This window comes from Convolutriloba macropyga, chromosome 12 (genome assembly GCF_964194025.1).
Source record: "Convolutriloba macropyga chromosome 12, txConMacr16.3, whole genome shotgun sequence".
Taxonomy (NCBI): domain Eukaryota; kingdom Metazoa; phylum Xenacoelomorpha; order Acoela; family Convolutidae; genus Convolutriloba; species Convolutriloba macropyga.
Genome location: NC_134479.1, coordinates 54,913,786 through 54,938,320, shown reverse-complemented (window position 1 = coordinate 54,938,320; position 24,535 = coordinate 54,913,786). Strand labels below are relative to the sequence as shown.

Here is a 24,535-nt window from a genome sequence, read left to right as displayed (position 1 = left end):
TTATAAATGTTTTAGGATTTAAACTAATATTAAAAAGAAATAATAATGTTAGAGCTCTATTTATAGTTAATGCTAATCCTGGTGCAATTGCTAATGATGGTAATATAGATATTAGAGATATCTCATAGTGTGTACCCAGTATTGATCCTTGTAATGACAATAGAATTATTGTACTGAAAGGATTAAATAAAAAGAAAAATATTGACTTTAGTTACTATGAAAGAAAGAAATTTTGTAAGAATGTAGCCAATGCTACTAACTTCCTGTTTGATCTAGGTATGGAAAGTGGGATGGAAAGACCACAATATTTAATAGTTGGTTTTGAAAATAATAATGTTAATGATCAATTTCATGATGCAAGTACATTTCATATAATGAAAGTTACTGAATGTTATTGTAAGATTGGTGGCGAATTTTATCCTGAGGATAGAATGAATATAAATTATGGTACCATTAATTACAATGAAGCTTATAAAGAGATTGTTAAATTTAATAAAAATTATATTGGATTACCTCATAATATTAAACCATATATAAATCATAGAACATTCAAAAGTAAATATAGAATATATGTATTCGATACTAGATATCAAAGTAATCATATAGGTCCACAACCAATACAGCTCATTTTTAAATTTAGTGCTGCAGTTGCAAATGTTATTTGTCATGCATTAGTATTTACTAGAAAGGTTATTAGTGTTAATAGTGATGCTAATAAGATGGTTGATTTAATATCGTAGAGATTAAAAACCGAAGGTTTATTATATCATAATTATAATTATCTGCGAGCGGACTTCGTCCGTGGCAAGCCAAGCAGTTCCTGAATAGCAAAGCTACTTCGTAGATCACTATTTGTTACTTGTCTTAACAAAACCTTCAGCATAATTAATATCTAATTTCTTTTTTTCACTAGAGATAAACCTCTAGCTTCATGCTTTGTCTTGGGTTTAGCTTTAGGTTTACGTTTATTCATAACAACAAAGGGATTATACTTTTCAACTTCCATTATTTTTATATATAGAAATGAGTCTTTTAGATAAGTTCAAAACTAATTCATATTGTGTTGGTGGCAGACATTATAGTGGTATTAATAACATAAGAGGTTTTATTACTTCAAAAGGTACTAGAATAGTAAAGGGTAATTGTGTTATATGTAGAAGGAAAAAATCAATGACAGTATTTGATGCAACAATAGAAGCTGAGGGATTGAAAGATTTCTTTAAAAGTGTTGGTAGGGCTACGGTTAACTTTGGAAAGAAAGTTGCTAATAATCCAGTAAGAGCATTAGAAATAGCAAGTAAAATAGGAAGTGCAGCTGCATCTAGAAGACCTAGAGCTGCTTTATCAGACAAATCTGATTTAATAAGATTTGCAACTACTGTTGAAGGTATAAAGGTAGTACAAAAAGGAAGAGGTTTATACTTAGGTACAAAGAAAAGATAATTATTTGTTTATGATTATGGTTTTATTATGTTTATGATTATGTTTATGAGTATGATTATATTATGTTTATGATTATGACTATGTTTATATTTGTATTATGTTTATGATTATCGATAAATATTAATACCAATATTATTATTACTAAACATACTATTATCACTAAACAGTATTAACTTTCATTTAAAAAAATACTCAGCTTGTTTTTCTTGTTCTTCTTATAATCCCCATATTCCTTAACTAATTCATTATACTCATCATTATCTATTTCATTATCATTCCTTGATTTAGTATATAGTCTATTAAACTTGTCGCCCAACTGTTTACTTAAAATATACATTTGTGAAAACTTTGTAACTTTATTTCTTATTTTAGTATTAATTGTTTTTGATAATGAACCACAAACAGTTGCTGTAGCAAAAGCTGTTGGTATAGAATAAGGTAATCCTATACCTGTTAATGCAACTGATGTTGTTGTTGCCGTTGTTGCTATAGATGATAATACTATTTCTGTTGTCTCAGCTACGTTAATATAATTCTTATATCTTCTTAAATTCTTATTATAGTTATTAGTTTCAGTTTCATAATAATTTCTAATATCTTTTATAATGTTAATATTGTTGTTAAATTTATTATTAGCTTGAATCTTTTCGTTTATGTGTTGTTCATTAACGGTTGACAAGTTGGGATATAGTAATATCTCACTCGGTGCTCTTGGATTGGTCATAGTTTTGGTTGTTTTATTTAGTTATGTCTTTCGTTATATCTTCTTGTTTAAAACCATAATGCTTCTCTAGTTTTTCTTGCTCTTTATTTTCAAGTAATTTACTTTGTAAAAGTATGGCTATTATATATTGTACTATTTATTGTCCTTTTATTCTTTAAAAGGGCTTCATCTATAAAAGAATTAGTCTTTTTACTAACTTTTTTAAAATCTTTTAGGCCCGTAGTAAACGTATCATCCAGTTGTATGTTAATGATATTCTGATTACACTTAATACTATCAAATTCTTGTTTTAATTGATTAGATTTAGAGATAATATCAGAAGCAACTTTATTACAAAACTAAACAGTATTTCTGACTTTTGTTGATTTGTTGATTTAATAAACTCATTAATTAGTTCTTCATTAACTTGCGTTTCATTTAGTTGTAATGTTTTAGTTGTAACTTTATCAAAGTCACCCTTTCCTAGTTCAATTATGTTTCTACTTAAAATGTCTATTTTCTTAGAAGAGGATAATAAGTTATTGTCACAATACTCTTTATTAACAACATCTTTTTCATCTATCGGAGGATGTACATTTATAATTTTATAGGTATCCTTCATATCAATATTATCATTATCTTCTAGGAATAACCCTCGAGCCTTACTTAGTGTTAAGTTGTTTGTTGATGTTGATATTGATGTTGATTGGTGTTTAGCTTGATTAAAACTATTTCTTGTCATCTTTGTATTTGTTTACAGTAAGAAATATGTCTAATGATTCTAAAACTTTATTATTAGATTCAAAGTCAAACGCGAAGCAGGTTCCCTGATGGACGTAGTCAAGGTTTCACCTATTTACCATAGTTAAAAACAAAATTATCTAGTTGCTCTTGATTAATAATACTCATAGATAATAGTTGCTTAGATATATCAAGCATTTCATCAAATAATCCATCATGACCAGCTTTTGTTTCTAGCAATAATAATTCTAGTCTTTCTACTAAATTGTTTGGATCCATGTAGTGCTGGCAACCTGGGGAACCAAGGGCAGGGCCCCTTTTTTGGTCAGGGTTGCAATTTAATCCCCTACCATATACATCATCTTTTACCCCTATTATACGTTTTAATGCTCTATATCTAGCATTTTTCTTATCCCCTTTTCCTAAATCATATCCAATATCAAATAAAAACTTTTTAATTTGGTTTTCGTCTTCCTCGATTTCACCATTTTTTATATTTGGATTAGTAAGAAAGTTTATAAACACATCTGAAAATTTATATATATTATCCTTAACTATAAATGCATTTTCTTGGTAAATTAGTTTAACACCGTTCATTTCAAATTCACCAATGTCTTAATTTCCGAACTTTAATTTTAATTGAGGGTTAGATTGAACTGACATTAAATTAGTAATTTGAGCTGTGTCTTTATCTACTAATAGTCCTGGTTTATCTCGAGCTTTCTCTACAGCTTTGTCGTTGGACTTCACTAATCCGTGAAACGGCTTCACCGATGCTTCATTAAACCGGGAGCCAGCTTGGATCATCGTATTTTGTTTATCTAACTCTTGATTTTGCCAATCTATTGCTCTCAATGTTTGTTCACTTGATGCCAACTTGATGATCAATGACAACAACTTCAACATTATTGTCAATCTACATCCAACTGATGGTACACATTGGGTTTCAGTTGTAAGAAGAGAAGATGGTCCTGTGTATTACTTTGACAATTTTGGTGTATTATTTTTAGAAGAATACGTTGATCCAGGCTCTAATGAAAGAATACAACAATATGATGAATCTTATTGTGGGGCTTATTGTTTATATATGATCTATCTTATTGATAGAGGATTTAGAATTGAAAGTGCTTTGAATATTCTAGTTAATCAAAGTAAATATCCGGAAATATATAATGAGTGTTTTTGTTTAGGTTGTAATGTCAATCAGGGAAGGGACGAAGTTCTTGGTATCCCAACCTGCTTCACAGATGATAATGATAATGATAATGTTAATGTTAATGATAATGTTAATGTTAAGGTTAATGATAATGATCTACGAAGTAGCTTTGCTATAAATGATAATGATAATGATAATGATCTACGAAGTAGCTTTGCTAATAATGTTAATGTTAATGATAATGATAATGATAATGATAATGATAATGTTAATGCTAATGTTAATGATAATGATAATGATAATGATAATTTTTTATATCTATTTCATGAAAAATATCAAAGAGCTAAACCTAACAACAATAGTCCTACTAACAATATCCGTGAAGCGGTTTCACCGATCTCTATAAACATAAATGATGATCTACAATCATGGCTAATGATGATATAATTACTGAAGCTGAATTCCCAGATAACTTAAGATGTATAATATCTGGTCCTAGTGAATGTGGTAAGACATTCTTATTAAAAAAACTAATTCTCTCTAGTATATTTTTTGATAAGCTATACATCATTGGACCTACTGGTGATCAATACAATGGATTAGAAAGAATAAACCCAAAAGCAATTATAGAATTTATTAAAGATTTAAATGATTTACCATCTGATAAACTACCCAAAGACTTAAAGAAACTAATTATATTCCATGATGTTAGAGCCAAAGAACCAGTTATTAATGAATACTTTTGTAGAGGTAGACATAATAATTGCAATATGATATATCTTAATCAAAACCTGTTCTCTCTGGATAGGCAGAGTGTTATAGAGAACTGTAATCTATTTATTTCATTTGAACAGAGAGGTAAAGTCCTAGCATCGATATATCAAGATTTCTTTAATAATATTGAACTTAGTTATAAGGACTTTGCTAATATATGTAATAAGGTATGGAAAGAGCCATATAATTGCATTGTCATTGATATAACTAAAATTAAAAAAATTAATGGTAAACTAAGAATTAATTGGGATCGGAGAGTTTTGTAGTTTAGTTTAAGTTTAAGTTTATGACTACACCAGATATAAAGTAAAACTTAATACATCGCCATTAAAATTTATAGGTCTTCTATGCTCATCGTTAATATGAAATTCTATATATTCTATTCTATCTCTAGTTACATTTTGATACAAGATATTAGTCGGTATAATATTTATCAAGTAACCCGGTGGTTCTGTTAGAGTAAAAGTATATAGTATGTCTGTGTTATTCTCATTATCTTTAACACCAAATATCACATTACAATCAATATTTATAGTACTAAAACCCATAATATCAACAATTTTCAGAGATGTATATTTACCTTTTTTATAAACTACTTTCCTAAATCCTAGTAATGAGGCTATTGAGTTTTCTACATCAAAGCTAAGTGCTCCATGTTTGATTTCCATTCTAGATTTCATTGTATTTTTATCAGGTTCTATTATAACATAACCATCAGTTTCTTCTTTTATTAATTCTGCTATGTCAGTTAACTCACATGCTCCCGTTGTAATAGTTGAATATAATAATGGGATTCCTTTAAAATTATGATTAAGAACTGATGTAATGTTAGAACTATCGATAGAGTTGGTGTTGGAATTAGAATTAGAATTAGAGCTAAGATTTCCGATAGAAGTTTCTTCGCTATCTATAACCGTACTAGCATATAAGAATTGATTGTTCCTTCTATTCACATTAAACACTGAGTTATAGACTGATAATCTAATTAAACCTAATTTTGTTGTTTTAAGTATAGGTTCACTAAAGTTAAACTATTCTGTTGGTTTTATCATTCTAAAAATAAGTGTATACTCTTCTTTAGTTTTAGTTAAAGCTTCATGTATAATTTGTAGTTCATATAGAATTAAGTTGTCAGTCATTTTTTATCTATTAAAAATGGATTTTAATTTGGATACAACTTATGGTTATAATAATGATATACCCAAAAAAGATTAAAAAACAAAAACCAAATAATCTGGCAACAATGAATACAATCAATACTTATATTAATATCATACTTGATTGAGAAAAGAATCATTTAAACTTGCATGATTCATATCTAGAGATAGAGTTTGTTGTATCAGTTGATGCTGGTGGTGTATTTGCCAATGATGCTAATATCAGATTACTTAATTAAGGTACGATGGCATTGTTTAGTTCAATTAAGCTTGAAACTAGTGGTCTATATAGGACTATTGAATATATAGATCATTGTCATCCTAATCTATTGATGTATAAGTTATTAACTAGTACTGATGATGAATATGAGAGTGGTTTTGTTAGAAATCAAGGCAATAGAGATAGTCAACTTAAAGGTGATCATGTTGCTGCACAGAGAGGTCATATGTATATGATGATCAAGATGAGTGATCTATTTGGTTTCGTAAATGATTTAGAAAAGATTATATATGGTTTAGGATTTAAACTAATATTAAAAAGAAATAATAATGATAGAGCTCTATTTAGAGTTAATGCTAATCCTGGTGCAATTGCTAATGATGGTAATATAGATATTAGAGATATCTCAGGGCGTGTGCTCAGTATTGATCCTAGTAATGACAATAGAATTATTGTACTGAAAGGATTAAATAAAAAGAAAATTATTGACTTTAGTTACTATGAAAGAAAGAAATTTTATAAGAATGTAGCCAATGCTACTAACTTCCTGTTTGATCTAGGTATGGAAAGTGGGATGGAAAGACCACAATATTTAATAGTTGGTTTTGAAAATAATAATGTTAATGAACAATTTCATGATGCAAGTACATTTCATATAATGAATGTTACTGAATGTTATTGTAAGATTGGTAGCGAATTTTATCCTGAGGATAGAATGAATATAAATTATGGTACCATTAATTGCAATGAAGCTTATAAAGAGATTGTTAAATTTATTAAAAAAATTATATTGGATTACCTCATAATATTAAACCATATATAAATCATAGAACATTCAAAAGTAAATATAGAATATATGTATTCGATACTAGATATCAAAGTGATCATATAGGTCCACAACCAATACAGCTTAATTTTAAACTTAGTGCTGCAGTTGCAAATGTTATTTGTCATGCATTAGTATTTACTAGAAAGGTTATTAGTGTTAATAGTGATGGTAATAAGATGGTTGATATAATATCGTAGAGATTAATAACCGAAGGTTTATTATATCATAATTATATTTATCTGCGAGCGGACTTCGTCCGTGGCAAGCCAAGCAGTTCCTGAATAGCAAAGCTACTTCGTAGATCACTATTTGTTACTTGTCTTAACAAAACCTTCAGCATAATTAATATCTAATTTCTTTTTTTTTCACTAGAGATAAACCTCTAGCTTCATGCTTTGTCTTGGGTTTAGCTTTAGGTTTAAGTTTATTCATAACAACAAAGGGATTATACTTTTCAACTTCCATTATTTTTTATATATAGAAATGAGTCTTTTAGATAAGTTCAAAACTAATTCATATTGTGTTGGTGGCAGACATTATAGTGGTATTTAATAACATAAGAGGTTTTATTACTTCAAAAGGTACTAGAATAGTAAAGGGTAATTGTGTTATATGTAGAAGGAAAAAATCAATGACAGTTTTTGATGCAACAATAGAAGCTGAGGGATTGAAAGATTTCTTTAAAAGTGTTGGTAGGGCTACGGTTAACTTTGGAAAGAAAGTTGCTAATAATCCAGTAAGAGCATTAGAAATAGCAAGTAAAATAGGAAGTGCGGCTGCATCTAGAAGACCTAGAGCTGCTTTATCAGACAAATCTGATTTAATAAGATTTGCAACCACTGGTGAAGGTATAAAGGTAGTACAAAAAGGAAGAGGTTTATACTTAGGTACAAAGAAAAGACAATTATTTGTTTATGATTATGATTTTATTATGTTTATGATTATGTTTATGAGTATGATTATATTATGTTTATGGTTATGACCATGTTTATATTTATATTATGTTTATGATTATCGATAAATATTAATACCAATATTATTATTACTAAACATACTATTATCACTAAACAGTATTAACTTTCATTTAAAAAAATACTCAGCTTGTTTTTCTTGTTCTTCTTATAATCCTCATATTCCTTAACTAATTCATCATACTCATCATTATCTATTTCATTATCATTCCTTGATTTAGTATATAGTCTATTAAACTTGTCGCCCAACTGTTTACTTAAAATATACATTTGTGAAAACTTTGTAACTTTATTTCTTATTTTAGTATTAATTGTTTTTGATAATGAACCACAAACAGTTGCTGTAGCAAAAGCTGTTGGCATAGAATAAGGTAATCCTATACCTGTTAATGCAATTGATGTTGTTGTTGCCGTTGTTGCTATAGATGATAATACTATTTCTGTTGTCTCGGCTACGTTAATATAATTCTTATATCTACTTAAATTCTTATTATAGTTATTAGTTTCAGTTTCATAATAATTTCTAATATCTTTTATAATGTTAATATTGTTGTTAAATTTATTATTAGCTTGAATCTTTCGTTTATGTGTTGTTCATTAACGGTTGACAAGTTCGGATATAGTAATCTCTCACTCGGTGCTCTTGGATTGGTCATAGTTTTGGTTGTTTTATTTAGTTATGTCTTTCGTTATATCTTCTTGTTTAAAACCATAATGCTTCTCTTGTTTTTCTTGCTCTTTATTTTCAAGTAAATTACTCTGTAAAAGTATGGCTATTATATATTGTACTATTTATTGTCCTTTTATTCTTTAAAAGGGCTTCATCTATAAAAGAATTAGTCTTTTTACTAACTTTTTAAAAATCTTTTAGGCCCGTAGTAAACGTATCATCCAGTTGTATGTTAATGATATTCTGATTACACTTAATACTATCAAATTCTTGTTTTAATTGATTATATTTAGAGATAGTATCAGAAGCAACTTTATTACAAATCTAAACAGTATTTGTGACTTCATTTGTTGATTCAATAAATTTATTAATAAGTTCATCATTAACTTGTGTTTCATTTAGTTGTAATGTTTTAGTTGTGACTTTATCAAATTCACCTTTTCTTAGTTCAGTTATGTTTCTACGTAAAATGTCTATTTTATTAGAAGAGGATAATAAGTTATTGTCGCAATACTCTTTATTAACAACATCTTTTTCATCTATCGGAGGCTGTACATTCGTAATTTTATAGGTTTCCTTCATATCAATATTTTCATTATCTTCTAGGATTAACCCACGAGCCTTACTTAGTGTTAAGTTGTTTGTTGATGTTGATATTGATGTTGATTGGTGTTTAGCTTGATTAAAACTATTTCTTGTCATCTTTGTATTTGTTTACAGTAAGAAATATGTCTAATGATTCTAAAACTTTATTATTAGATTCAAAGTCAAACGCGAAGCAGGTTCCCTGATGGACGTAGTCAAGGTTTCACCTATTTACCATAGTTAAAAACAAAATTATCTAGTTGCTCTTGATTAATAATACTCATAGATAATAGTTGCTTAGATATATCAAGCATTTCATCAAATAATCCATCATGACCAGCTTTTGTTTCTAGCAATAATAATTCTAGTCTTTCTACTAAATTGTTTGGATCCATGTAGTGCTGGCAACCTGGGGAACCAAGGGCAGGGCCCCTTTTTTGGTCAGGGTTGCAATTTAATCCCCTACCATATACATCATCTTTTACCCCTATTATACGTTTTAATGCTCTATATCTAGCATTTTTCTTATCCCCTTTTCCTAAATCATATCCAATATCAAATAAAAACTTTTTAATTTGGTTTTCGTCTTCCTCGATTTCACCATTTTTTATATTTGGATTAGTAAGAAAGTTTATAAACACATCTGAAAATTTATATATATTATCCTTAACTATAAATGCATTTTCTTGGTAAATTAGTATAACACCGTTCATTTCAAATTCACCAATGTCTTAATTTCCGAACTTTAATTTTAAATGAGGGTTAGATTGAACTGACATTAAATTAGTAATTTGAGCTGTGTCTTTATCTACTAATAGTCCTGGTTTATCTCGAGCTTTCTCCACAGCTTTGTCGTTGGACTTCACTAATCCGTGAAACGGCTTCACCGATGCTTCATTAAACCGGGAGCCAGCTTGGATCATCGTATTTTTTTTATCTAACTCTTGATTTTGCCAATCTATTGCTCTCAATGTTTGTTCACTTGATGCTAGATTGTGTTCATTGTTTGCATTTAGTGTTTTAGTAAAAGGATCAAATAACTCTTCTATTTCACCATAATTTTCTTGTTGTTTTAGTTTATCTTCTAATCTTTTTCTTCTGTTTTGTTTTTCTAGATTATTTAATTCTATAAGTTTCTCTAGCATAGTCAGTTTTTTGTATAATGAAAAATTATAATATTAATAGGAAAATGGATAAAGAAAATTCTCCTGATGAAAACCACTCTGAGTTAAAAAAAATGTTTAGCTTGTGGAGAACAATATCGGGCTATGGAAGAGTTTATCGACCATAATATGGATCCCTGGCATGATGAATTAATAATTCCAAGTTATTCTAAATATATAGATGAAGGGGAAACCAATAAAATAATAAAATTTATAAAATATAACAAAAACAAATTAACTAGAGGAAATAATGATTTGGAAATAACTTTGGGAGGGATAATGATCTATAATGTACTAACTACTAAACCAGGAGATGCAATTGATCTTTTTATTAATAGGTGGTTATAGAATATTATTAACTAGTTTTTATTAAGATTATAAATCAGGAACCTGTTTGGTAATTCACAGACGAAGTCTGTTCACAGATCATTATATAGTCTAATAGCGGCTTCAACTAACTTTCTATCATCATTAACGGTTAATTCTTTAATATTATTTACGAAAGATTCTAATGATTCTTTACCTACATCTAAGCCTAATTTTAATAATAGCTCTATTGGAATAGTAATAATCAGGGAACCTGCTTCGCAGATTTTTTTTAAGTCTCTTTTAAATAAATATAGTTCCTTATCATGTGGATAACTTTTTATATTATTTTTTATAAAATCTTTTATCATCAAATATATTTAAACTGATCTTACTTGTTTTTGTTGTTGTCATGTTATCGCCAACTTTTTGTATTCTGCATTCAACTACTGTTCTCTGTGTATTATTCATTAATGCATCATAAAACTCTTCATGTTTAGCATTATTAAGCTTCTTTATTCCTTTTTATTTAGTGTTTTTAGGATAATTTTTGAAGCTATATGTTAAGGGAGACAATGCTATAAATTCCCCAATAATCCTACTCCCCAGCTCGTGCTTAAACTTGCCGGGGACCTTATTATTAGTTTTTATAGGTATGTCTAGTTTACTTAAGTCCATTTGCTCATCACTAACTTTACCTTCTCTATAACTTAATACGAAACTGTCCGTTTCCATGTAGTGAAGTGTTAGATCTTTGAGGGATGGTTGTAGAATATTATAGAATACATCAAACATATGTAATTTGCTAAGTTCGAGTATTGTTACTCCTACATATACAGGTGAACTATATTCTATTTTTCTCTTTAATATTCTATTTGGCTATAATCTCTATATCTAGTTATATTCTCAAATATTGGTTTCTTACACTTTTCATTATGTTTTCTTCATCTTGCAAGAACTTGCTTTGAAAGAAGTGTAGAGGATTCTTCCATATAGGGAGTTATTTATTAATTTCCTTACATTCTTTTCTGCTTCAGTTTTAGCTGTTGCTCTTTTATTTCTATTGTTTTGTATATAATCATTACATATATAATCTTGTTTAAATTTAATTAATCTTTGTATATTTGTTACTTTTATTCCCATCTTATCATAGAACTTTAACCTCCTATAATGAACCATATATTCTGTTTTGCTGTTTTGGTCTAAGATTAAATTCTCTGATCTTGCCTTGAATCCATCTCTTTTTCTCTGTAACCTAATTCATTATCATTTATTTTTCTCTTATTGGGCATTAGTGCTAACTGTTCTGTTCTCTCTTTACATTCATTAGTATAATCAATATCACAAACTATATAGTAACAATGATCACTATCATCTGGAGTGTTCAATATTACATCGAGGAACCCGCTTCGTGGATTGGTGTAACCACTTCGTGGATCTAGAGTAGTAGTAGTAACAATCTCAAAAACCTTATAAGGTAACTTTTGCATCATTGCATAACCATATAGGTTGTTTGCGTCAATGTACCAGATGGACTTACCATGACTGTTGTTAACATATCTATCACCCATTATTCCACATATACCACCTCTCTTTGCTCCAACAAAATCATCTAGCGTTTGTTTATCTTGCAATGTATCTAATGTAACACCACTTGACATTAACCAGCAATCAAAACTATTTACCTGGGAGACTTACATAGTGTAGTGGGTTGAGCTTAAATTCTTTCATGCTAAGTTTAACATATTCATTCATGCAATAGTCTAATATTTCCACATCATTCTGTAAATACTCTATAGTTAGATCTTTACCAGTTTTATTACTGTTTTCATTATTAAAGTTATCTACTTCTTCTTGTGGTGGTAATTTATTATGGAGAGAGGATTTGAAGTCTTCTATTTTTAGATTACCTATAGCTTCATCATAGGTAGTTTTGCTACCACTGGCAGCTTCGCTGTCATACAACTTCGTCGTGGTGCCCAACTCATACAAACCAAAGTTTTCATATGGACATAACGTTTTAGTTTTACATCCGTTTATCTTTGCCATTTGATCTAGAGGCATAGCTAAGAAATTTTACCTGTCTAAGAATTTAAGACAACCAATGCTAAACATCTTAGACTTACCAGCAGCTAGTGGTAGGTTATCTACTTTTTTATCATTATTCTGTTTGAAGAGTTCACTGGATAGTAATTTGAAGTCATAGCCAGAGCCATTATGGAAAATTACAGGAATGACGTTTTGTTGTTTGTACCTCAGATTACATATTCTACATGCTGGTCCTCTATATTTAACAGTTTCATGACAATGATCTCTTACTTTATTAATACATGTTTTACTACAGATATGACAAGTGTCATTAGTTTCATGATATAATTTATCTTCTTCTGTGAATATCATCTTTTCATTATGTTTGAAATTATTCTCAGTTTCTATTTCTAATAGATCTCTAGCAAATCTTTTGATGCAGCCTAGACCGAAGTAGTGTTTGAAGTTACCTTGCCAGGTGTAACCGCCAGCTATTGGAATATGTTCAGCTATTACATATTTTAAACCATTAGTTGAGACTTCAACAATGCAACATTCTATATCGGCAGTTATAATATTTTTTATATTCTGACGTTTGTGTTCATTTATAAAAGTAATATTTTTTTTCTTAGGACAAACAATCTCTGGTTTGAATGAGTTGTTGCATTCATGTTTATCATATTTAATTTGTGAGTTAAACCAATAGGTACATCTATCGCAATAATAAAATTTAATGTTGTTTTTATATGGGCGATCGAACAGGGTTCCTACATTAGGGCACAGTGCTCTATTTGACCATTACTCCAAACTAGTATTCTTACATCTTTTCTACTTTTATTAAAATCATCCACTTGTTTAAACAATTCTACTTTGTCCCCACCACAATGTGTGTATACCTAAATATTAATATTCTACAATTTCTGTATTCTTATTATTTAAGCAAAATCATCTTCATGTTGTTGTCTTGGTTCAATTAGTTTATCTACATATTTACTTTTTCAAGTTGCAGTAACTATTACTTGATATAAACATGCGGTGATAGCTAGTTGTATGCAGTTGTATTTATAACTTCGTATATTTAATATCGATTTAGAGTTTTTGAGATCGGGAGGTAAATCTATATAACTACCAATAGATGCTTTAGTTGGTTCAATGTTTAACTGAATGCTTCCTATTCCAAGAAACTCGAAATCGTAACTATAACCTTCATACATTTCCTTTTCGAAATCTAGCCATCGTTTGAAGTCTCCATTTTCATATATTGCATTATTATTAATATAATCGCTAATGAAGAATATTTTAGTAGTTTTAGCTTCATCTTCAGTTCTCTTCTTGTAATAGCATTCAGCCGTGATCTTATATTTAAAACTCTTAACTCTACGAAACTGGTAACAGTTTTTAATTTCTTCTATAGAGTAATTAGTTGCTTCATCAATATCTTCAAAATAATTCCCACCTTTATCTGTAATATAAAACTTTCTCATGTTCTGACTGGAGTTTATATCGAAGTCTTCTGTGTTTTCTAGATACTTACGATTATGACTATATGAGTGATTAGTTAGAGCTATTTTATTCCTAAATTCTTCATGACATTCTTTACATTCATACCTAATTTTAGAGTAGATGTTGTTTTCGGTTTTAGGTTTAGATTTAGTTTTAGTTTCAGTTTTAATAATATCCCTAGTTTTAATAATATAATCATCTTCATCCGAATTATACACCCTCTCCGAGATTTCTTCTTCTTAAGACGCAAACATTTTCTCCAATAGTTTCTTATGTTTGAGATCGTATGATTGATGCATGTATAAACCCTTCTTTGATTCAAAGGATAGATTACAGACATCGCAGAAGTTTATGACACTAGTCTTAGTTGATTGAGACATGATTTGTATTTATTTAGGGGAAATAATCAAAAAATAATTTTTCAAAAATGAAAACGAATTGCAATAAGTGTATAAATAAACCTTGGAAAGAATGTTGTAATAATTGAAAAGAATTAGAATATTCTTGTTATGTTTGTAAAAATATGGTTAAAGTTAAAGATTATATAGAACATTTGGGATGTCATTATTCTGATCCTGATCAATATCTAGTATGAAGTATTTGTAAGGTTTATAAACATATATCATTATATAGACTTAGAAATAGGAAATGTAGACTATGTATTTATCTTCATAGATATAGATGTGAACATACTAGAAATCAATTCAGAGAGCTTGTTTATAAGTATAATATTCAAGAAGATATTGAAAAACACTAATCACCGTGTTTCCCCCGATCTCAGTGTTTTTGACTGTGCTCTTTTTGTTCAAGTTATCCAAGGAGTGGCTCCATCAATTTTTGCAAGTTTGGTTTTATCTTCTTGTTACACGATCTCACTAGTGATAATGAAAAACACTAATCACTGTGTTTCTACAGATCTCAGTGTTGTTTTACTGTAAACCCATCACAGTATGTCCCATATACAGTCTCACAGCAGGGATCTGCGAAGCAGTTTTACTGATCATCCTTTTTAAGAACTGTGAATTTGGTTTTTTTTATCTCACTTAGTTTAATAGTATTTCATTAGAGTCGGGGGACGTTCACTGGAGTCAGTGAGGAAGGAACTCTAAACCTTCCGTTTGCTAAAGCAATTTAACTAGACTCGATGATTTAACCACTACGCCAAGTGAGACAGAAAGTTTTAGTTTTAGATTGATTAAATATTGATTAGGGGGATATATGAAAATTTTTATTAGTTTAATATTTCTTTCAGTTTTTGTTCAAGTTTTCTTTTTTGTTCAAGTTTTTTCGCAAGTTTGTTTACTTGCTTGTTACACGGTCTCACGAGTTTTATACTAGTATCTTTGGACGTCCACTGGAGTCAGTGGGGATAGAACCCAAACTATCCGTCTGATAACGATTAATTACCAGCTTAACTCGACACTAGTGGTTTGCACTAAGTGAGACAAGAAATGATAGATTTAAAATATGAAAGAAGTGAATATAGAGAGAATGTATTGATTTTAAATATAAAAGAAGTGAATATAGAGAGAATGTATAGTAGTAGATAAAATAAGGAAATCAAAAAGTAGTAAAATTTGGCCCTATTCGACATACGCGATTAGCGTTTGGAGAACGGGACAAATTTTGCTAGTGTTTGATTTCCTTGTTTATCTACTTTTAAGAAGTAAGCAGTGAAAATGAAGATTTCACCGCTAAAAAACTCTGATCGTACAAAAACTCAACCCCTATATTACAAAATAAAGTGTAGTCTTCAGAGGCAGAAATTAGGTCAGAGGATCAAACCCTTTTGTTGGAGAGCTTCTTGTCAGAACTCCAGTGAACGTGGTGAAAACTATACTTCACCGATACGCTTAAAACCGCAGTTCTTAGAAAATCTAACCGCTAAATTTCAAGGCTTTCAGAGAATTCACGGCCTTAATTTGAGTGCGCTTTCCGGTGAAAGATGTAGATTTTCACCGGTGCTCACCACCAACCTTACAGTTTTGTCCTGCAATACCTCACCCCATGTTGTTAGGGTTTGATAGCTTTACGAAATTTTTTCAGCTTAATTATACATAAAAAATACCTTAATTTTAACCTTCAGGTTAATTTCAAGTAGGTCAGGCAAGGTAGGGCAAAATTGCAATAAGGTTTTGCTTTTATGTAATTTTACATTAAAACTACATAAAATTACTTTAATTACATTAAATTACATTAATTTCAGGTGATTTTTTTGAGATAAATTAACATTAGGTTGTGCGTGTGTGTTTTTTTGTTTTGCTTTGTTTTGTGTTTTGTTTTGTTTTGTGTTTGTTTGGTTTTTGTGACGAGTGGAACGATGCTTTGACTAAACTATTCGACCATGCTCTTATACTGTTCTCCGGAAATTTTTGGGTTTAATTTCGACAACGAGCGGACCCCAATTGGGTCTTTGTTTATGCATTTTGTGTTATAAAGGTGTTGTTTTATGGAAGCGCAGCAGTAGGTTGGAGAATTTGAGTAACTATAACTTTTATTAAATCCTTGCTTAGCTACCGAATCAAATCGTTGTTACTATCAGGTTTGTTTATTTCCATTTTCATCATTGACAATTTTGCGGGAGTTTTCAAAGACACGATCTTCTTGGTAACAGGTGTCTTTGTTGATACTTACCAAACAACAAGTGAAGGTCTGGAAAGACGGCAGCTGGAAAGAAATGGTGAGAAATACAACATCAGTTTGTGGGACACAGCAGGTCAATACCTTTTTCATTCAATCTTGCCAATGTACGTCAGGGGAGCCAATGCAGTAATAATGGGTGAGTGCGGAAACGGGCACAATATAACATCCCATATTCGAGAGTTTTGTTTTTTAAAATTTCGGATCTATTCTGTTTCGCCCCCCCCCCCCCCCCAGTGTTTTTATGACCTCCCGTTACAAATTCTATGTTGTTATATAGCACGTTACTATGTAAGAAAATAGCACGTGCGCCTTGGTGTCATAAAAAATTCATGCTTACTAAGCTGGGGGGCCAAAAGAGAATAGATCCAAAATTTCCTCTGAAATTTTGAATAAAAAAAATTCGGCTGAAAAATTTTGCATTATTCGTTGTCCTTCTATGTCCACAACAGAAAAAGTCTAAAAGTAAAAAGGAGGCAATATATAACAATTGTTAATATCAGATTACTGTAGTTGACCTTCCCAGGTCGAGGTCCTTGTTCAAAATCACTCATGATCAGATCATGAAAAAACACGGGTGGGGGGTGGGGGGGGGGGGGGGGTGGGTACCGTGCGTTCAAATTTGCACGGTTGAGAATATGTTTGACAAGGGACTTAAGTTAGGTTCTTTTAAACGTTTAGAGTAAAACAACATGCAAAAAAGTTTGGCAAAATGATGAAAAATGAAAATGGTTAAATTAACTGCAACCTCGTTAACATCACAGACCTGAAATTTGTCTGGGAACAAATGCACACAGAAAGACCTGCTTTCTTGCTCCGAACACCACAAAAATATTGAATAAGGAAAGTTCTGAGCAAGAAAACTTGATAAAGGGGACATATTTATAGATTTTCCTGATCTAATATGTTTCGGCCCCCCAGTGTATTTTTGACCCCCAGTTAAAAATTTTATGTTTTTATATAGCATTTTACTATGTAAGAAAATAGCACGTGCATCTGGGAGTCATAAAAAATTTATGCTCACTAAGCTGGGGGGGGGGGGGCGAAACAGAATAGATCCGATTTTCCCTTCAATACATATTTATAGATTAGATAACCCTTCAACACAGATATTCGGAGTGTTTTTTTACCGCATTCTAAGCAAATCTTACGGGTATATATAAAATTTTTCAAGTGCTTTAAATACATGTAACCATAAAAACTAATGTTTTTCCGAAAAATCCCTCGCACATCGAAGGCTTTGCTTTGTAAATCAATGTGGGACTGGCTGACTTTAACAAGTAGTGATAAATAGTACTAATGAGTAATAAAAAATATTAATAAAGTACTATAAGTAGTAATAAAGTAGTAATAAAGTACTAATAATAGTAATAAGTTAGCCTTAATTAAATAAGTAGTAAATAGTTTAGGCTTAATTGCGGATTATATGCGAAATCGAGCTACATTGAGTGCAAAAAATTGATACATAAATGGAGCAGATGCGTGATACAAGCCGTGCGAATAATAGGTTATAAAGTTTGACTTGTATTTCGTGGCTAGGATTAGGACAATTTTGCGAACACGGGTTGCTAATTTCCCTTCCATTTTGCCGGTTTCTGCTAAAGTAGCTATTTTCCGCAATATTTTTCCATTTCCAATGTATTAAAATAGCTAAAACGAACACGAGATACACGCATCGGGCATATCTGCCCGTGACGATTTGGGTATACCTCTGCGTCGTAATGTGCGGGCCAAAAAAGATTATAACTTTTTTCTTTGCATTCGCTGTATTTAACGCTTGAAACCGCAACCGTCACGATGTTTCACCGCATTCATCGCAATGGGTGTTCCAAAAGGGTGCGCAAAGTCCACAACCTGTTTTTTGGCGAAATTCCTTTTTTCTTGACGAGCAAAGATTTTCAGTGTTTTTTAAGTCTAATTGTTCTTGTTGAGAAATTTATTTTAGTGCCTTAATAATGTTCAAAATAATTATTCTCTGTAAAAACATGTTTTTCTTGATCAGACTGTCTTCGGATTTTTTCCACTGACAAACCCCCCCCCCCCCAGTCCGCTGTCAACCCTCACTCCCCGTACAGAGCACGTACCATTACATAGTAAATCATTACATAAAAATAAAGCATGCGTCGGTGGGGGGGGGGGTGCAAATAATATGCACCCACTAAGCTGGGTGCACAAATGGAAAAGATCACTTTTTTACCCGGGTCGAGGTTTTTGGGTAAAGTTTTGTAAGAAATGCGATGATTGCGGTGAATTTTTGTAAGAAATGCCGGGATTGCGGTGAATGCGGTGAAAAAAATTTTTTCACCGAATTTCACCGCATTTCTTACAACAATTCACCGCAAAGTTCACCGCATTTCTTACAAAAATTTACCGCAACATTTGTAGCAAATTATTGTAAGAAATGCGGTGAAAGCGGTGAATGCGGTGTAAAAAATAATTCACCACATTTCACCGCATTTCTTACCAAAGTTCACCGCGAAATTCACCGCATTTCTTACAAAAATTTACCCAAAAACCTCGACCCGGGTAATAAAGTGATCTATTCCATTTGTGTATCCAGCTTAGTGGGTGCATATTATTTGCATCCCCCACCGATGCATGTTTCATTTTTATGTAATGATTTTCTATGTAATGGTACGTGCTCTGTAACGGGGGGGGGGGGGGGTGCACAGCGTGCTGGGGGGATCAATGGAAAAATCCGAATACAGTCTGAACGAATTTTACTCAATCTGATTTAAATTCAAAAGAAATTTGGGCGCAGTGGACTAAGCAGTGGAAGGCATGCAGGAGGTTAGAGGTTCGAACCCGCGTGCGGACGATTTTTTTTGTAAGAAAACTGGGAACGCCGTGAAAATAAATATTTCATCGCGATTCACCGCAAAAAGATGTAAGAAATACTCGGTGAAAAATTTTTTTCACCGCATTTCACCGCATTTCTTACAAAAATTCATCGCCAAACCTCGACCCGGGTAAGTCCTTGACAGAACCTGGTTTGTGTAAAAAAGGCGCTCAACTTCAACCCTTTTGTACGTCTTTCGATGTCAGATCATTGACGCACACCTGAAACTGAGTATCCATCTTGTCTTCACATGTGACTTGATTTCAAATAATGAGGCATTTTCCCAGAAACTCTTCAAAAGTCTCTCAGATGGGCTGAATTCAAGTAAGAAAATTACTGCAATTTTGGCAAGTTGGCAAGTTTTTTTGAAAGTTTCAGCGCGTTTTAACGTTAGACTAAGTTGTAGGACTAATTTTCAGATCGGAATTTTAACGCAATTGTAAGTTTAAAACGTACTGAGCTTGTCCTAACAACTAAAAAACTGTCGGCGGGATCTGTCGGGGAGGTATGAAAACTTCTGTAAAATCCGTTGCTTGGATTCGCGGTTTGTTTGGCCTTTCAATTTAGAAAAGTTTTCAGTTTTTTTTAATGTTGTCTCATGTTATGATAGATTTCCAATAAAACCTCCTGAAGTCAACCTCTGCAAAGAAATTAAAATTGAATGACCATATTTTTCAGCTCATTTAGAAAACTAGTTCACGTTAACTAGTTCACGTAGTTAACTAGTTCACGTTGTGTTTGGGGGGGGGCATAGCTGACTGAAACAAATTGGATGATTTTTTCCATAACACTTAGCCTAGTCCAGTGAGTTTTTTGTGAAGTTTTTCAAGTTTAAAAATTAAAAGACCTGTTGAATGTTCATTAAATCACATTAACAGTCTTGATACCATCATGCGAAATCAAGTATATAATCCGTGTTCCCCTGACCTCCTGGGGCTCGTAACCAAACTCACCGACGGGTAAAAACGACGATGTCTGGACTAGGCTAAGTGTTATGGAAAAAATCATCCAATTTGTTTCAGTCAGCTATGCCCCCCCCCCCCAACACAACCCCAGTAGTTTCTTACGCTTTTGTAAGTCGTTCGGGGTATCAATTTGTGACAACCTCAGAATTTCACCCAACAATTTCGGACGTTTTCCGTTTGTGCCCCCCCCCCCCCCCCAGCTTAGTGGGTGCATATAAATTTGCACCCCCAGACGCACGTGCCATATTTTTACATAATGATTTAACATGTAATAACACGTGCTTTGTAATTGGGGGAGCATAACGTACTGGGGGGGGGGGGGGGGCACAAACGGAAAAGATCCCATTTTTGAAATAAATTTGATAGTAGTCGAACAGAGCTTGAAAAATTTTAAAATGTGATATTTTAGTTCACTTTTAAAAGATATTCTGATGTTTTATCACTATTTGCAAGGAAACCAATCAGTTTTAAAATAGCTGAAACTTCATCGATAAAGAGGGAGGCAGTCTTGTGAAAAATAGGCTTTACAAATGATCTACTAATATTTGAGTATGAAAAAATTTATGTATTTGCATGCCTCACTATTGAGTGATCAAAAACAAAGGTATATCACTTTAGATCGGATGAAATATATTTTTTTAATCGATACAAAGGTTTTCAAAAACTATCCAAGAAAAAATACAAACCAACTCAAATTTTCTCAAACAAAATGCTTTCATGGTTTTTTTTTCGTCAATAACAAATACTATCAAATATCATCTGGTTTATGAAATTTGGCATCGACAATTACTGCCCGTACCTAAGGCTCAGTGACAATCAGTGCTGATTCAGAACAATTTCAGAGAGTTTTCAGGTTTTAGTACTAATTAAGGAGGATTTCAGAACCAGCTGTGACCTGATTTCTGAACTTCTCTGAATCAGAACAAAAATCAGAGAACATTTTCGGTATTCTTCTGAATCAGAAGAGAATTCAGAATGAATCACTGATTAACTTTGAATCAGGCAAATTCAGTTCAAAATGTGACCTGAATTAGACTCTGACTCAGTACTGAATTAGTCTTACCCTAGTTGAGAAATCTTCGGTTTTTAAACGTAAGAAATTGCTGGTATTGTCGGTTTTTTCCAGCCAAAAACGACGAAAGCCCTTACAATTTTTTGTCGGTATTGTCGTTTTTGTTCGGTAATTAATATAAGAAAGGTTCGTTATTGTCGTTTTTTAACGTAAGAGAGATTCGGCATCGTCGTGTTTTAACGTAAGAGAGATTCAGTATTGTCGTTTTTAAACGTAAGAGAGATTCGGTATCGTCGTTTTTTAACGTAAGAGAGATTCGGTATTGTCGTTTTTTAACGTAAGAGAGATTCGGCATCGTCGTGTTTTAACGTAAGAGAGATTCAGTATTGTCGTTTTTAAACGTAAGAGAGATTCGGTATCGTCGTTTTTTAACGTAAGAGAGATTCGGTATTGTCGTTTTTTAACGTAAGAGAGATTCGATATCGTCGTTTTTTAACGTAAGAGAGATTCGGTATCGTTGAGAGAAACATTTAGAACTATCATATTTTGAGTTTTCCTACCACGAATAAACATGGAAGAAATTTCGGTCGGCACGTTCTGTTTCAAACGTAACCAACCGTCAAAGAACTTACTTGTAAACTACAAGAAAGTATGTCCAATCCCAGTGAGAGTGAATTATTCAACAAAATTTTCATCAATTTTCAACAAGTATGTTACATTCTAAAATTCAAAAATAATCAAGAACTTTATATTTGCATAACTAGTTTGGCCAACGAGCTAAAAAAAAATTTTCAGGAGTTTTGCACACTTTTCCAGAATTTTTCTTTGAGACGTACGTTCGAAATTCCTGCAAAAAGAACGCTATCGTAACGTTTGACTACATTATAAACAGAAATATCAACTTTCCCAATGGAAAAATCCGAGAATTTCTTGCGTCCAAAACCGAACATACCCACGATTTCTTATGTTTAAATACCGAACATACCGAATCTTTCTTACATTCCGAACCAAACATACCGAATCTCGCAAAACCGAACATACCGAAGCTTTCTTTCATTTGAAACCGATCATACCGAACAAACCGAACATGCCGACCATTTCTTCCGTCGTTTTTGTTCGGTCTTCTCAACGAAGGTAGATACGGGTTGTTTTTGTTTATATATGTTTAGCGCATTTTTCCGCTCCTCAATTACAGCGAATAAACAATAAAAGGTGTCATATATTTTTCTGAAGTCTATAAACCAAATGACACAAAGTTACGATCTTTGACAAGTTTTTCTTACGAAGAGAACAAGAAAGAGGGATCTATTCTGCCTCCCCCCAGATTAGTGGAAATGTAATTTTTACGCCCTCGAGCAGACGTGCCATTCTTTACATAAAACGTGAAACATAGCATAACATAATATCTAATTGGGGCACATGTAAAAGGGGGGGGGGGCAGAATAAATCATAAATAAATTACATCTACTATGCTCAGTTAATAAAACATTGGGGTGTCACATACTCAGCAACAACGGACTTCGCCTAACAGTTTTGTTAAGCTCTCAATATATTTTGCTCTATAACAAATGACAAGATTATGAAAATGATTTTAGCCTGGTTTTCATACCCGGGTTAATCTTAACTAATTCGGTAAAAACAGGCCAATACACAAGAAAAGAATACCTTAAATGTATCAGCATAATCGTGTTCAAAAATGTGAACACTTTTAATCATTAGTTCAAAAATACATCAAAAATTGTCTTGACCTAAAAAGTGAGCAACTTTTTTATATCATCTTGATCAAAAATCCTGTTCAAATCATTATTATCGATAAGAAATAATGGAAAATTTCAAAAAAAGCATTTCTTCAAACTTTTTTTAGTTTTTGTAATTTTTTTTTGCAAAGGGGGGGGGGGTTGGTGAAGTTTGGATATGTCTGACCAATTTGGTTTTAGTCTTTGCCACCGATTCTCTCCACTCTTTCTCCGAAATTGACGACTGGAAATCAAAGGTGATGAAACGTGGCACCAACGAAGACACAGTTCTGGTTCTGGTTGCCAACAAATGCGATGTTCAACGCATGACTGAAAATGACATGGAACAACTGGCTACTTTTGGCGGCTACGATCTTTGCTTCCAGACTTCAGCGAAGACTGGCGAAAATGTCAATCGAATGTTTGAAGAAACAATTGATTTGGTTATTGAGAGATTTGGTGACAATCTTCAAAAAAGAGATATAGATTTGAATCGAGAGAAACAGCCAAAACGCGGTTCGTTGAAATGTACGTGCTGAAGTTTTTTTGAAACACTTGCTTCTGTCATGAACTTGTATATATATATATATATATATATATATATATATATATATATGTATATATATAAATATATATGTATACATATATATATATATATATATATATATGTATATATATATATATATATATATATATATATATATATATAAAGAACATATATATATATATATATATATATATATATATATTATATATATATATTAAAGAAATATTTCCGTCATTGCGTTATTATGTTTAATTTTATTTGTTAATTATGATATATTTTCGCCCGGAAAGAGTTTCAAGTATTGATCATTACTTCTCCAGTATCATTACTTCTACAGTGAAATAGCCGTATTAAATTGGGAAATTAGTACTGAGCGCGTCTTGTTTCAATTCTAAAGACTTCTGAAGTTACGCCAAGACTTACTCACACTTCTCGGGTCTAAGTCAAATCTTGGCCAAGTTACATTTCAGAAATAGCTGAAAAACATCATTTTTCTTGACAAGAAATTGGTTAAATTGACTGCGCTATTTCTCATTTGAGCATCTAA

General features: G+C 31.6%; 1 protein-coding gene across 1 annotated transcript in view; it reads left to right on the top strand.

Moving 5' to 3' along the window:
* The window catches only part of LOC142350835 (ras-related protein Rab-18-like), a 33,729-nt gene extending 9,720 nt beyond the window's left edge, over positions 1-24,009 (top strand). Inside the window, exons 2-3 of the mRNA XM_075402796.1 lie at positions 16,864-17,028; positions 23,643-24,009. Of these exons, the coding sequence (XP_075258911.1) occupies positions 16,864-17,028; positions 23,643-23,980 (503 nt within the window). The 3' untranslated portion in view covers positions 23,981-24,009. The remainder of the gene's footprint in view (positions 1-16,863; positions 17,029-23,642) is intronic.
* Positions 24,010-24,535: the final 526 nt, after the last annotated feature.